The 14,740-nt window shown below is 43.0% G+C and overlaps 1 protein-coding gene across 1 annotated transcript; it reads right to left on the bottom strand.

Moving 5' to 3' along the window:
* Positions 1-1,165: 1,165 nt before the first annotated feature.
* ISY1 (ISY1 splicing factor homolog) lies at positions 1,166-14,391 on the bottom strand. The gene is made up of 11 exons (XM_074152024.1): positions 14,363-14,391; positions 14,124-14,146; positions 12,249-12,300; positions 10,081-10,146; positions 8,714-8,756; positions 8,437-8,549; positions 7,616-7,733; positions 6,856-6,978; positions 4,688-4,797; positions 3,719-3,805; positions 1,166-2,240 (listed from the first exon to the last, which is right to left on the bottom strand). Exons 1-11 carry the CDS (start codon positions 14,363-14,365, stop codon positions 2,133-2,135), a joined length of 846 nt encoding a protein of 281 aa, XP_074008125.1. The 5' UTR covers positions 14,366-14,391; the 3' UTR covers positions 1,166-2,132.
* Positions 14,392-14,740: the final 349 nt, after the last annotated feature.

Genomic DNA, 14,740 nt, shown 5'->3' with positions numbered 1-14,740 from the left:
GGGGCCGGCAGAACAAGCTCCAGAAGGGTGTTTATTTTACACCCTAGCCCTGCTCCAGGTGAGGCACTGCACCAGGATGAGTTACGAGCCCGATGACACACAAGTGTCTCAGAACAAGTTAAGGCAGAGCCCACGTGCCGCTTCATCCCCCAGGACAAACGACAGCGTCCGTTTCCTGGCTGTAGCCACAGAAACTTCCCAGCCCCATCTCCACCTGCAACCGCACAGCCTGTAGGGCAAGCGGAAGGTGGCCACCGTAAGCCAAACATAGCAGCAGCCACAGCTCCCACCCCACAGTTCCATACTCTGTGTACATTTATTCCGTTTCTGTGTTGGTCAGCAGAGATCAGAACTGCCTTAAAAACTGCTCTATTGACAGCATTGTGTGGGTCTTGCTCAGGGCTGGTAGCTACACCTTTGATCATGAACGCAGTTACTACCCTGTCTCAATTTTCTCTCATTCTTCCCATTCATTCTTTTTTTTTTTATCCCTTCTGTCACTATCGCTCTGTCCCTGATCCGCCTTTACCCTTCTGTTTTCCATCTTCTACACTACAGATTGATGTAGCGACAGAAGGGACCAACCATTGGTATCGTCAAACTCCCAGACTCTATCAGGCCATAAAAACTAATTGGGTTTTTCCCCTCCTAAATCTAGTTTGGTTATCTCCAGCAGAGAGTTTGTTACACAAAGCATGCATTCTTGGCAGAAGGGAAGAACTCTGGGAACAGTGCTGTCTTTTACAGCAACAGAGATAGCGCATGGATAACAGCACATCACCTTCTCTAAACCCAAGAACAGAAAACACTCAAGGGGCAGCAGAAAAAAACAAACACAACTTTGTATAGGTGGCTTGCAACTCAGTACATAAATTATTGTGAGTCATGAACATACTCATTTACTGCTTCATGAGAAAGCAGAGAAAGCTACGCTGCTGAGAGAAGAATGTGTTTGTACTATTAGTTGTCAGCTTGCTATCAATATTTGAGTTTTTGATTTATTACCTTTTTTTTTTTTTAAAGATTTTAATTTGGCAGCTATGCTTCCCACTTTTTCAAAGCTTTTTTAGTTTAATAATTTACACCAAGTAAGACAAAGCTTGCCTCTATAATTTAGAGCTTCGATTGTTCCAGAGTGGATTATTTACAACAGACAGAGCTGAGTACTAAGAGCATCTAGAAACTTTAATCAGACAAGGTTAAATACTGTATTCCTTAGATAACCCTTCTGCTCCATGGCTGCAGATGTCCAATTTGAAATTCCCTTCGTTCAGACCTGTATAACAATGCTGGTCTCTGGGCAGGCTCTGCTGCAATCTGCCTCCTGTCACAGGACACACGAGCTAAGGGCAACAGAGCTTCAATCCCTGCATGGACAGCTCTTTATCATCCCATTCTTGGGCTACAAATAGGGAAACAACACAATCCTCTGAGCTAGAACGAAGCAAGACGCCAGGTTGTAAATAAGTTTTACTAAAAATATTGGAACAAGGCATTGCAAAGTTGGAAGTATTTACAATAGCTGCTGAAATATCCAGCATTTAAGCAATTCACCCAGGCACGGTTACAAACCACAAAAAGGGTGAGGCTTTTAGACATATTCCATGTTTATATAAAGAACCAAATCGACTTCAAAAGTCACTCATAAGATCCACCATCGAGGTACCTCTAAACAGGTTCTGGGCTATTCTGGTAAACCAACCAGGCGTAATGGAGTAAGTTACTTCTGGACTCTGCAAAAATCATCCTGGGAAAGATGTGCACACTGACAGCCAGGGTACAGCAGTCACACCAGTCAGTTTTCCTTCTGGATTCAGGGAGCCCCTGGGTCTGCAGCTCTATCTGTAAGAGGCACCACTGCACAGACCCTTTTACACAGCCAAAGGACTGCAGAGTTGCTGGAGATGCAGAGACGTGTTAACCTACGTTTGATCTTTTTCAGCACCGCAGTGCAAGTCATCCTAGAGGATAAACCAAAACAATGGGTTTCCTTCTGCAGCACACTCCGTAACTCCATCAGTCTACTCTACCACCCAAAGGGACCTTCAGAGCTAAAAGCCATTGCTACCAGAATACACGAACCTGCTGCTTTCAGACAGATTTTACAGAAACCAGGACGTACTGGTGCAACATTACAATCCTAACAGCGTTTTTGCTTCTTCACTCTGTGCCATGAGGGTTTCACTGGCATACTTCTGAAGAAGCTCCATCTTCTTTCTCCGTACAAGAGCTTCCTCAATCTGCAAATATAAAAACAGGATGCCATTCAGCTTAATTGGGAGGCCGAAACCCAGCACGCTTGGCTATTACAACAGGAGGAAGAAAACCACAGGAAACAGACTGTGAAAGTTATAGGTGTGTAAAAGCAGTTGAATTAAGATGAGTCAGGAGTTCCTTTTTGATACTCAACTGAAGCTCACAGAAGTCAAAAGCAGCAGTAAAATAGATGGCACTGTTTCAGATCTACACTCCCACCCTTTTTAATTGGGACATCAGCTGCCATTTTATTGTACTCTCAGTACAGTCACTTGAGTTTTGTTTCAAACATTGCCTCAGATATAGACTTAAACATGGAACTTGTGGAGCTGAGCCACAGTAGTCCACCCCCCTGGAAGAACAGTTTAATGAGTGTGCCCTTCACATTAGCAACGGCGACAAACTTCTGGCCTATATTTTGTGTAGAAGTGCCAGCAATACATCATTCTTTAACAAGCATGTACTTTGAAGATCTACTAATAACCTGCAACACTTGTTTTAATCTCAGTAGTTATTTTGTATTTGTCCAAACTGCACACAGGCACACAGCATCTCTCAAAAGTAAATGCTCTGAACCTTAGCTTTTTGTAATTTAGATCTAAAAGGCATAATCCCATAGGCAAAAGTTATGGAGTGATTTGCCACTAAAAAAGAGAAAACATTACACTGACTGTTGTCTAACTAGAAAAGATTGCTATGTAAATCAGTGATTATGTATTGGAAAACCAGTTCTGACTCTCAGTTATGCTCTCCTCTTCATTAAGAGAATACCATCAGCCAGAGAGCAACGTTTTTAATCGTTATTTCTCTCCCGCAGTTTTGACAAGCCATTACGTGGATATTTTTATTAAATGTGCAGGATCATGACTGCACAGGAGAATACAGAATTGCTGTCTGACAAGGCAGCATGTGGCAGTTTGTCTCCTGCTGCTATCAGTGTGATGTAAAGGCACATCCACCAAAAGATATGTAGCTCCAGAAACTTCTTGCCTGAGTTATATTTCAAACAACCTGTCACTGTTAAGGTATTACATACCCTAAAGCACTTTCAAAATATGATAGTCAATTCAAGGTCATGACACCAAAATAATTTGAGAAAACTTATGAGAGCAAATCCTGCAATTCGAAATCATCTAATTAAATTTAAAAAGAGTCAGACTGTCAGCAGAAAAGCACGGTAAAGATATATGAGTCAATCAGGCTTAACATAACACCATAACACTTTCCAATTTATGTAATACTTATGAAGGTTTTGGAAATTTTTGGGTAAAAGTGGTTCTAGCCATGGTACCATAATTCCAGGCAGTTCCACAGCATTTGCAAGAGGATTAAACGGCTGCAGAGTCCAGTCGCAGAACTAACAAACCGAGGGACACTTTTACTGATGACCTGCCATAAGTTGAGACCTCTGTCTTCAAAAAGCCAGAGTGGATCTCTGCAACTTAATTTTCTTATGTCTTACCTCCTGTTGAGATGGCACTGGAACATGTGCAATAAATTTCTGTTGGCCTTCTTCACCGTCTTTGTCCTTGCCACCTTCCTCATCAGACTTAAAAAAAAAAAAAAAAAGCCACATCAAGTTTATTTTCTAAAGAGGTCATCAAAAACCCCCTTTTTACTTGCTTTGCCAGAAGGAACCAGAGAGAGCACGATCAACACTACAAGAAGAAAGCAAGTGCTTTAAAAATATGTGTACCACTTCCCTGTACTGCTTTGTTCTCACACCTGAGAGCTAGGCTTATGAATCATGAGATAATGCAAACAAAACAGGGTACTGAAGGAACCACCAGTTTCACCTTATGGACTACCCCCTTTTTACTCTTGTGATAAACTCACTTGGGTACGGACTGGGAAATAAGAACAAGATTCCAGTACAGAACTTGGAGAGCACAGCAACGTCCTCACCTCTCTAATGGTGCTGGGAGCCAGGAGAATAAAGAAACAAGAGCCACATCCCAGCAGCAACTGCAGCATCAGCAAAGCCTTGCCATGTCAGTATTCAACCACAAACAAGACCCCGGAAACCCTTGGTTTTGCTGTGCATTGTCAGTGTGAAATTATACTGCACACAAAACTACTTGTGCTCTTCTGGATGTAGATTGTACTTAAAAGCAAGAGTGATCAGTGTTAATTAAACAATACACTCCAGCCCAGGCAGCAGCAGTGAAATCCCAACAAGGTCTCAGCTGTCAGTTGTTTCTCACCCGAGTAAGAAGTCCTCCCTACTTGCCAGCCTTCACCGCCCTCTAAACTGGGACCAAGCGTACTCAGCTACGACTCATTTTTACCAAACAGCAACAATTGTACAAGAAGTTCAGCAGAGAGAAGAGCAGAACACGGCAGCCAACAGGTTCTCGGCAAAATAACTCCACATCCAAGAAGGCAGCATAGAAGACACATAAAATATTACATCACCTTCACCACCACGTACCTCATCCTCGTTGACAGCATAGATATTTACTTCCTCTTCCTCCTCCTCCTCACCTCTTGCAAGCCGTGCTTCTCTCTCCATTTTCCATTTTTCCACTGCTTCTGCTATGACTGGTTAGCAAAGGAAAATGGGAAGTTAAAGCAGCATGGTCCCATTTCCAAAGCTTTTCCAACAGACTTAAACTTCCTGCTTAAATTCTCTACATCGGTAACGCACGCTTACTGTAGAACCTTGGTGTAGTACCTAATTAAATAATATCAAAGTAGTTTGAGCAAACCCCAATGCTAACGTTGTTAAAGTGTGGTACTTGCCAATGCCTTAATTTGGGAGCATTTTAGACTATAAATGTTATGGATAAACATCAACCTACTTTCTGATCTGAATAACAGGGGCTCACGTGACCAGTCTGAGGCTCTTACAGCTCTGGCACGTGTCAACGCCTATAGGAATGTTGATCACCATGTAGTTAATTAAACATGATTACGCTCCTTAATGTGACCACCCACGTAAATCTCTTTCTTTTCACCTCATAGTGTATTTCTCTTATTTTGTAGCATGATTCCAATTCTGTAACTCACTGCTAGGCTGCTGTATCTCTACCACACAGCAGAGTGCCAGCAAGAGCACTAAAACGGGTTTTAAGAAGCTTAATCAGTGACATCACCAATGTCTAAAAACCCTAGGGAGGTGCAAGATCAATGCAACCAGGCAGTACAAAATGTCTACAACAACAGGAGTCAGCAGTCATTCCCCCAAGCTCCCAAAGATTAAACATTAAAATACTCTCCCTGAGAAAGCAAGGTCTAACTAATGAGTGGCACATGGCTGCGTTTTTGTGTGGTTTTGGAACAGAAAAGGTAGCCCAAATTAAGAAGTTTTTTCAATACTTTGTTTCATAAAAAATTAACACTTCTGATAACAAGGTAAAAACCACAAGAGCCTGGACTACAAGTGACCCTAAGAGAATTTTAGCTATTGTGCATTAATTATACATTAATAGTACACCTATTGGTTCTGTTAGCATCTCTAGCTTTGTTATTTCAAGTGGCACAATCATCAAAGATGGTAATTTTCTTAAAAGAGCACAGGAAGCCAGACGAGCTACCTCTCCTGTCTGCAATTAGCAAGATGAACAGTGAGTGGGAGGCTGTTCTGGGAGCACTGCACCACACAACTTCCCTTCTCACGCTATCAGCTGTCTGCCAGCCAGAACGCGTTCCCATGGTTTAAGGCTCTAGGCTACGCTGCAGGACACAGATAAGGGAAACAGTTCCTTTATTCCCCTCTTCCTCCCTGTCCTATAACCCAACCGACAAGGAACAATCTGTAACACACAGTACTGTGAAGATCTCACACGTGGGGAAGGGATAAACGTAAGAATTGGATGAGCACACCCAGAGATACCAAAGTCTTGAAAACAGTTTCCAGCTCAACAACTTGTCATCATTTAAAGAAGTCGCTTCCTGCAGTTTCATTTAAAGTTTGTCTCTCTAATTCCACAGCTAAGTTCTTAAAGGTGGTGAGTGGCCTCTTGCTTAAAGCTACACAAATTCCAGAAGGCGGCACACAGCACTGAATTTTAAAGAGGGTTTCAAGAATTAGACTCAATCCTGATGTCTTTACCCAGCAAGTCAGTAGAAATAAAGCTAGAGAACTAAGCAAGCAGACACGTGGATAAATATTACCTATTAAGAAAGTACGGGGTTTAAAGGAAAATATATTCACAAATGTGTTGAAGTTCCGAGAGAGATTATGTGGACAAATTAAGATAGGCCACCTAGACTAGGATTTCCAGAAGGTCCCCTCTGATCTCCAAGAAAACTAAACAGCTACGTTTATGGATAAATAATTATGTGAGACAGGAGAGAGATGGTACAGTCAGTTTTCACAAAGGAGGGAGACAACCCCTTGAGTTCCATAGATCTCTCTACTGCAGCCTTCTCTTTTACATTCTTAAGCATGAAAAAGGTGGGGTGAGAAAAAGGAGATTTTGTTTCAATAGCAAATCACCTGCTGACAATATTAAATCATTAACATGAAAGCGAACTCTAAAGCACACCCCTGTCCCCTAAAATGCCTTACACAATAGTGATTTGGTTACAGATAACTTCAGAGTCCATCATCACCCCTTCTTGGACTGATTTCTGCAGGTTTTGAATCCCACACACCTTTCTTTTCATGTTCTTGTTCCAGTGGCTCCAGAATACCGTCATCTTCATCCCTGTACCCGTAGTATTCTGCATCAATGGATTTCATCAGCTCAGCTCGAGTTTTGCGGGGTGGTGGGAGGGCTGCAAGAACACACAACTGTCATTCATACTGGAGTTCCAGTATGGAGCGAGGTTACTATATAAAAGGAACTAAAAAACTGTCCCAAGCTGCCCCAGACCATGTAGTACTTCCTATAACTTTTCTTTGCATACAGCAAAAAGGAGCTGATTCAGCAGGTCTGCCTCATTTTCAGGGCCAAGCAATTCCCACTCATTCTATGGCAAATCAAAATACAAAGTTTTATCCCCTTACATCTAGTTTTTCCTATTATGAAAGCTGATTCCTGCTTCTAAAATTCTAAAAGCCAACTTTTTTTTTTTTAATTATGAACTGAAGAGTAAAATTTAGAACTTATCAATAAAGTTAACGTGTTATGCTGGAAGGTTTTAACAGAACGTTAGTCCTTACTATTTTGAACTCCTGGGAGAAAAACAGTTTACTCTTATTTCTTTAATTAAACCACAAACAGCCACAGGTGTTCTTTGCCCAAAGAAAGAGCATTTAATTAATTACTCATGTTTGGCATTTAATTTAGGCAATCTAGGGCATAGCCCAGGATATGCTATTACTTGCGTTCCCCACATACTACAGTAGATCTCTTACTCAAGAGATACTACGAGGCAGGTTCATGTCTGGGAAGAGTTGTTATTTACTTACGCTCCTTTTCGAAAAGTTCTCTAACTCCTGGTAAATCCTTTGCAGCTCCGAAATACTTATAACCTCTGTTTCCTGGAACTTCTTTCCCTTCATGATCTAACATTTTTGGTCCAATACGCTGGAAAATAAACAGAATTAATTGTTTAAAAATGTATTCCTTTTGCATTTCATATTTCCTGGGCCTCTTACCAGGTTAAAGGATTGAGAAAGGAGATATGTTTTACCAGTTCAAACAATCCCACAAGTAAAACGCCCTCATAGCTTGTTTTTACATACATTCTCTACTTTTAATACAAATCACAGTTAAAACAACCACGTGAACCATACCTGATTCACCTTGACATAAAACACCCAAACCTGCCATTCTCTCTACTAGTATATTTAGGCATCACATAAATGAGCTTTACTAAGTGTAAAAATAAGCAGAATTTGATGTTCTGGTAAGTGAGAACTAGTCTCATTATTTAATTTTCAGCAGTAACGAGGTGAGCCAAGTGAAAACCCTTCTACAGACTGATAGAGTACAGAACAGAAAAAAACCCACCACCTACTGAGGGGTCAAATCAGAGCATCGCTGCAAACTCTTATCAGGAAAGCAAGACCTCCTGAACCCATGTTCCAAATGAAAAGCCTAATTTGCTCATCATGGAAACAAATATTTCTTCTAACACAATCTAACATCTTTAGGGGCTGAATAAAGCTCCTCTCTAATAAATGTTGGCCAAGTAATACATAGTTAGCTAAACTTTGCACCGATTTCCTCCTTAGTAAATTTACTTGTAAGCAGAACAACCAGGTAGGACAAACTAATCCCCACTTACAGCATAATCTGGACCTCCCAGCTCCTTTATTCTGAATTCCCAGTGTCCCTTCTCCCTCAGAAGTTTGTTTATTTCATCATTCAGGTCCCGAATTCTGAATTCACCTAATCCAGCTGTTAATGAAAAAGGCAATAAATTAGGCAGCTTACTAGAAGCACCAGAATAATTTCAGAATTTATGCAATGGAAACAGTATAGTTCACGTGAAACGTGATTTCTACTGTAACTGCTTACAACTGGAGATTCAAGAAAACAAAACGTAATTAGAAAAATCTTACCATTTTGAATCTGTGCCACTTTCTTGGAAATTTCCCCAATGATCTAGGTAAATAAGAACACAAAAGTTAATTTCTCAAAAAAAAAAAATGCAAACCCTAGAAAGATCCAACTTCTAAGCTTTTTTTTATCTAGAAAATGGACCTGAGCCTATCAATTTCAAATATCAACACAGAACATATTCAGACACAAACATAGTACCTCAGAAGCTTAAAACCCAAGGAAAGGTGTTTACAGCAGTCCATGTGATGTGGGCAGGAGCCCATGAAGTACAGAGAAAGGCTGAGGGAGAACTGGGTTTGATCCATCTTAAGATGAAGAAAACCTACTGCTGTCTTGTGGAAAGTGTAGAGAAGCCAGAGCCAGACTGAGAGGTGCACGACAATGGGACAAGTAGCAACAAACACAAGTTGGAACAGGGGAAATTCTGATTAAATTCAAGGGGGAAAAAAAAAATCATTAAGGTAATCAAGCACTGGAACAGGGGCCCCAGAAAGCTGTGGAATCCAAATCCCTGAAGGTATTAAAAAAATCTGTTGGACATGGCCCTGAGCAACTGGATGTGGTAGGTACTGCTTTGAACACCCTGGTGAACTGCGTGATCTTTGCTGAGAGATATCAGTTGTTTAGCTTAAATAAGTAAGTTTTAATTACAGTAAATTACTTAGAGTTATAATATGCTGTTTGCCTAGCTTTACTTGGCACGAGTAGCTAGGATTTGCTGAAGCCTTTAGGCTGCAACAGAGTTAATTTTCTATAGTAATTTTCCTAGCAGCTCGTACAGTGCTGTGTTTAGTTTTATAGCAGGAGGAAAATGTCAATAGCAGGGCTGATGTTTTGGTAGTGTTTTCCCCAAGTCTGAGACTTTTCAGTTCCCCACATTCTGTCAGCGAGCACAGGTGCACAAGAAGGATAAACCAGAAGATAAGGAGGTGACAACCCTCAGCAGAGACTGCAAATCAACAAGATAAGAGAAGCCAACGGCTGGTCTGCCCAGACACAGAAAAAGAATTCAATACGGTCTTAGAAAACCCCAGATCAAAAATCACCATTGGACTAAAAGATGCATGAAGTGTGGAGAGCAGCAGGTGAGGGGTGGGTGTAGAGATGGCAAGGGTATAATTGCCCAGGGATTTCTTTGTTCAATGTCCCTCTCTGGAGGCACCCAGCCCAGGCTGACCCTTTCCATTAAATTACTTATTTCTATTAAACCTGACACTTGAGACTCTGCTGCAGGAAACCCAGGGTCGAACCCAAAGGAGGGACTGTGCCAGGGAGAGAGAGAGAGCGTGTGTGTAAAAATTTGTAATCAGGCTGCCTAAATAGGAAGTGCTAAATTAGAATTAGAATATCTATAGCTTATCATTACCTGTCGCCTCCATTTCTCAGCTTTAGGCAATTCATTACACTCTGATGCCAGGAAAGGTCTTCGCTCCTGTTTGACAGAAAGCCACACACCATGAAGTTTTAATCTAGCATCCACATATTCACAGCATTTCATGCAAACTTTATTGCTTGATTAATCCCAAACCATGCTACCAAGCTCCAGTGCCTACTGCTCCCACATAAGTGGAAAACAACCAAATTAAACCTGGAGAAGAGAAGGCTCCGGGGAGACCTCATAGCAGCCTTCCAATATCTCAAGGGAGCCTACAGGAGAGCCAGAGAGGGACTCTTTGTCAGGAGGTATAGTGACAGGACAAGGGGTAATGGTTTTAAATTGGAAGAGGGGAGATTTAGATTAGATATTAGGAGGAAATTCTTTCCTGTGAGGGTGGTGAAGCACTGAGAACAGGTTGCCCAGGGAAGTTGTGGCTGCCCCATCCCTGGAGGGGTTCAAGGCCAGGCTGGATGGGGCTTTGAGCAACCTGGTCTGGTGGGAGGTGTCCCTGCCCATGGCAGGGGGGTTGGAACTCCATGATCTTTAAGGTCCCTTCCAACTCTAACCATTCTATGATTCTATGAAGCTATCACAGAGTGTAAAAGTCTACTTAAATCCACTTTATTCAAAAGAAAATCTGTCACCTGTTTTTCAGAAAACACCCCACAATCCTCTTCAATACAAGTAACGTTCCATTTAGGGCACCAGAATTATCACATCATTTCCATTATACTAGAATCTAAATAAAATCCACTGTCTTCCAAGCAGTTATTAAGTTTAGGCCTTTCTTTCTCAATTGCTATTATCTAAATAATGTAATTTTTTCCCCAAGATGATTTTGTTTTGTACTCTCCCAACTACAGTTTATCCAAAACACCTTTATCCCAACCTTCTTACATTCCATTGACTTGCTTACAAAAACTAGTATTTCATCTTACCTCTAGGACTATGCGTAGGGACCTTTCTCTACAGTATTTCCACAGCTCAACCTTTTATACATTAAAAAGTCTTCCTTGACATAATTTACCAGAAACTCTATTTCATCGTACTCTCTGGCTATAATTCATGGAATCTTTTCCGCTATAGTTTCCCCAAACCGTTATTTTCCACTTTACTGTTTCATATTGCTTGCACTTGTGTGTAAAACATCATTTCTTAAGGTGCAAACACAAGACACCTCAGTTTCCAGAATTCTTTTGTCAGTTACCCAAAATTAAAAATTATAAACCTGTATCAAAGAAAGGTTATTGAGAACACTCTGATCCCCACATAGATATTCTTGCAATTTGAGTTATGATTCAGTGAAAAATGTACAGGAATATTTGGAGACAGCTGAGAATCAGTCTCTAAGGTTTTGTGTGGCTTTAGGGGTGCTATTTCACTATAGTGGTGGGTTTTTTTTAAATTATGAATTTGCGTAGTCCATTTTTTTGTCCATTTACATCAATCAAAACAAAATGCTGCACGATAGCGAAGACAATTATGAACAGAGGCACAGCTACCACTTGTTGGGTTAACAACCTGCTGATGTCATGTCTCATGTAAGCCTCAAGTTCACAATGACTCTGAAGACCCTCTTTCATGACTGTTTTGTCAGAATACACCAATGAACGAGATTATGAGAAAGATTTCTCTACCTCCTCTAGGAAGAAATCCAAACAAACCTCATGATTACAGTCAGTAAAAGTAAGTGTATGTGAATCAATTTGTCTAAGTAGTTGCAGAAGGAGGTAACTTCTGCCTCAGAAGTCATTTCCATTCTCTGCCCAGCATGCTGCCTCCATTTATAGCATTATTGGAGTTGGGTTTTGTGTTTTGTTTTTAAACTACTACGTATTTTACCTGCATTACATAAAAAAAATAAGCGATGTTCCATTTTCACTTTCTTCTCGGCAGCCAAGCCAATACACCTCTGAAACATAACTAATTAAGCCATTTAAAAATTTATGTAAGAAAATTCTCTTTGCCACTTCTGTTTTGTGTCACTGTGAAACACAGTCCCTACTGCAGCTGCCTTCCAGATAACCAATGCTGTGCTCCTGTGGACACCTGTATCTGGCAGATGACCTTTCTGACAGCTGTCACGCAGCTCTGCACATGGCTCATGTTCCACTCTTGACTAGAGATAACAAAGCTTTAGTTTTTCCACATCATACCTTAACTTTTCCTTCCTCGAGCTGAGCTTGCCGAAACCTTGCCAAGGCCGTCCTAAAGAAAAGAAGCAGATTTACTTTTACAAATCTATTTTTACAAATCTACATTTTGCCAGGAGCAAGTTCTGCTCTGGATGTTGATTATGGACTTAATTACAGTCTGCAGAAAACAAAAGCTTCAACATATTAATTGTCGAGCTCTTCCAGCTAGTGACTCCTCCCGCACTAGAAATCCTCAGTGGTTAATTTCTGAGATAAATATAAATCCTGGTAAGCAGCTAATTAATTTTTATGTTTAGCATATAGATATACGTAAGCATATAGATATTAGCAGGAAAAGAACATCAAGTTATAAGCACAAGCATAAAGTTTACACGCGTTAGCAAGGGATACATCAAAAAGCAAACAAAAAAATCAGGAGAAAAAAGCTTCAGAAAGGAAAGGAGCAGTCAGCAATCAAGGTTATTAACGTTATCAAAATCTTTTGAGTCTCTCAAAACCGAGCAGAGACTACAGTTTTTTAATTATTTTAGTTTTATTTATTTACTAGACATTTAATAATTACATTAAAAAGCACAAAACAATTGAGAGAGCATTTAATACCTTTTAACAGCATACCTATACCCTGCACCTAAGCCAATTATCTAGACTCCATCTGCTGTTACGAGGTATTTACAGAAAGAAAACCACACCAACCAACCCAGCGTCCCAAATGCACTGGATGGGATCACTGTAAGAGAGCGCCTCGCAAATTATTGGACAGCTGTGGTCTCTCCAGCCCCTCTCCGAGTTACTACTACATTCTAAGCTTGTATTTCAAGAAAAAGAACAAACACAAGACAAACCAGAGAACGGTTTGGGTTGGAAGAGGCCGTAAAGGTCATCTGGTTCCAACCCCCCTGCCCTGGGTGGAGACACCTCCCACCAGACCAGGTTGCTCAAAGCCCCATCCAGCCTGGAACCTGGCCTTGAACCCCTCCAGGGATGGGGCAGCCACAGCTTCTCTGGGCAACCTGGGCCAGGCTCTCACCACCCTCACAGCAAAGAAGTTCTTCCCCAGATCTCAGCTCCACCTCCCCTCTTTCAATTTAAAGCCATCCCCCCTTGTCCTATGGCCCCCCTCCCTGATCAAGAGTCCCTCCCCAGCTTTCCTGGAGCCCCTTTAGGCACTGGAAGGGGCTCAAAAGTCTCCCCGGAGCCTTCTCTTCTCCAGGCTGAACCCCCTCAACTCTCTCAGCCTGTCCTCACAGCAGAGGGGCTCCAGCTCTCCCAGCATCTCCGTGGCCTCCTCTGGCCCTGCTCCAACAGGTCCATGTCCTTCGGATGTTGGTGGCCCCAAAGCTGGAGGCAGCACTGGGGGGATCTCCCCAGAGCAGAGGGGCAGAATCCCGCCTGTTGCCCTGCTGGCCACGCTGCTGGGGATGCAGCCCAGGGTGCGGGAGGCTTTCTGGGCTGCAAAAGCCTCTAGTCTTGTTGTTCTAAATATGTGGCCTGCCATTTTTTTTGAGAAGTAGTCAAGAAGACCAGTACAAAACCAAGACTGTTAAAAAACACTGGGTTTAGCCACTCCTAAGCAATAATCATACTTCAAACAATGCTGAGATTTGGCCTGTTCCAAAGATGGGAATCGCCCAAAGCCACAGCACCCACAGACCACGCTCCACCACGTTTCTCCTCCAGCCCTCGCTGCAGCATCTCTCCTGGGGCTTCACCCCACCACGGCCAGGCAGCTCCACGCCACCAGCTGCCCCTTTCCCAACCCCCCGGCTCCAACCGCCCCCACACCAGCACGACACGGGCATTAAGTACCAAATAACATTATTAAACTCCCGGGGCTTTCAAGAAAGGCCGAAGGTGCGTCCCCCGCGCCGTACTTACATGGCCTTTTCCGCGTTCCGAGCCTGAAGGAGAGAAAAGAGACGGGCATTACTGAGGGGAGCCCCGGCAGCGCCTCACTCGCTCATTCCCCCTCCACCCTCCACCCGCCGCCGCCTCGCCCCCCATCCTCTCCAGCCCGACCGGGGGGGCCTCTCCACCGAGCCCCCATCGCCAGCGAAGCGGGGCCGGGGAACTCCTCCCGCCAGACGAGGCTGTGAGAAGAGAAGGCCCACGCTCACCATGGCGCCCACAGGTTGCCCGCCAACAGCCTCCCGGAAGTAGAGGCGCTGTGACCCGGAAGCGGAAGTGGCGCGGCGGGGAAAGGCCGCAAAGCCCGGCCTCCCACTCGGAGGCGAGTGTGTCCGTCCCGCCGGGTCAGCGGGACTGGGGGGCGGCCAGCAGCTCTCCCTGTCCCCCGACCCCCTCGGGGATGGACACGCCAGAGGGGGCCAGCCCGGCTGGCTCCGGAACACACCTCCTGCAGGCGACAGGCCGAATGTTAAACTCCCGGCTGCAAAGTGCCGCGTTGCAGGGCAGGTTGTTGTGAAGTTTTATATGAAATGACGTTTTCCCTGGGAATAAGTTGAAGCTTTTAAGTATTTCTCTCGAAACCCGCA

This window comes from Numenius arquata, chromosome 8 (genome assembly GCF_964106895.1).
Source record: "Numenius arquata chromosome 8, bNumArq3.hap1.1, whole genome shotgun sequence".
In the NCBI taxonomy this organism is placed as follows: Eukaryota; Metazoa; Chordata; class Aves; order Charadriiformes; family Scolopacidae; genus Numenius; species Numenius arquata.
Note: the sequence above shows the minus strand (reverse complement) of the source record. Positions and strands in the feature narration are given on the sequence as shown.

What these genes read in the sequence shown, in the direction of transcription:
- ISY1 (XM_074152024.1), bottom strand. An exon ending in ATGCTGTCAACGAGGATGAG is followed by an intron (nt 3,806 to 4,687) that starts GTACGTGGTGGT and finishes TTTTTTTTTAAG; the next exon opens with TCTGATGAGGAAGGTGGCAA. An exon ending in CAGTGCCATCTCAACAGGAG is followed by an intron (nt 2,241 to 3,718) that starts GTAAGACATAAG and finishes TTATATTTGCAG; the next exon opens with ATTGAGGAAGCTCTTGTACG.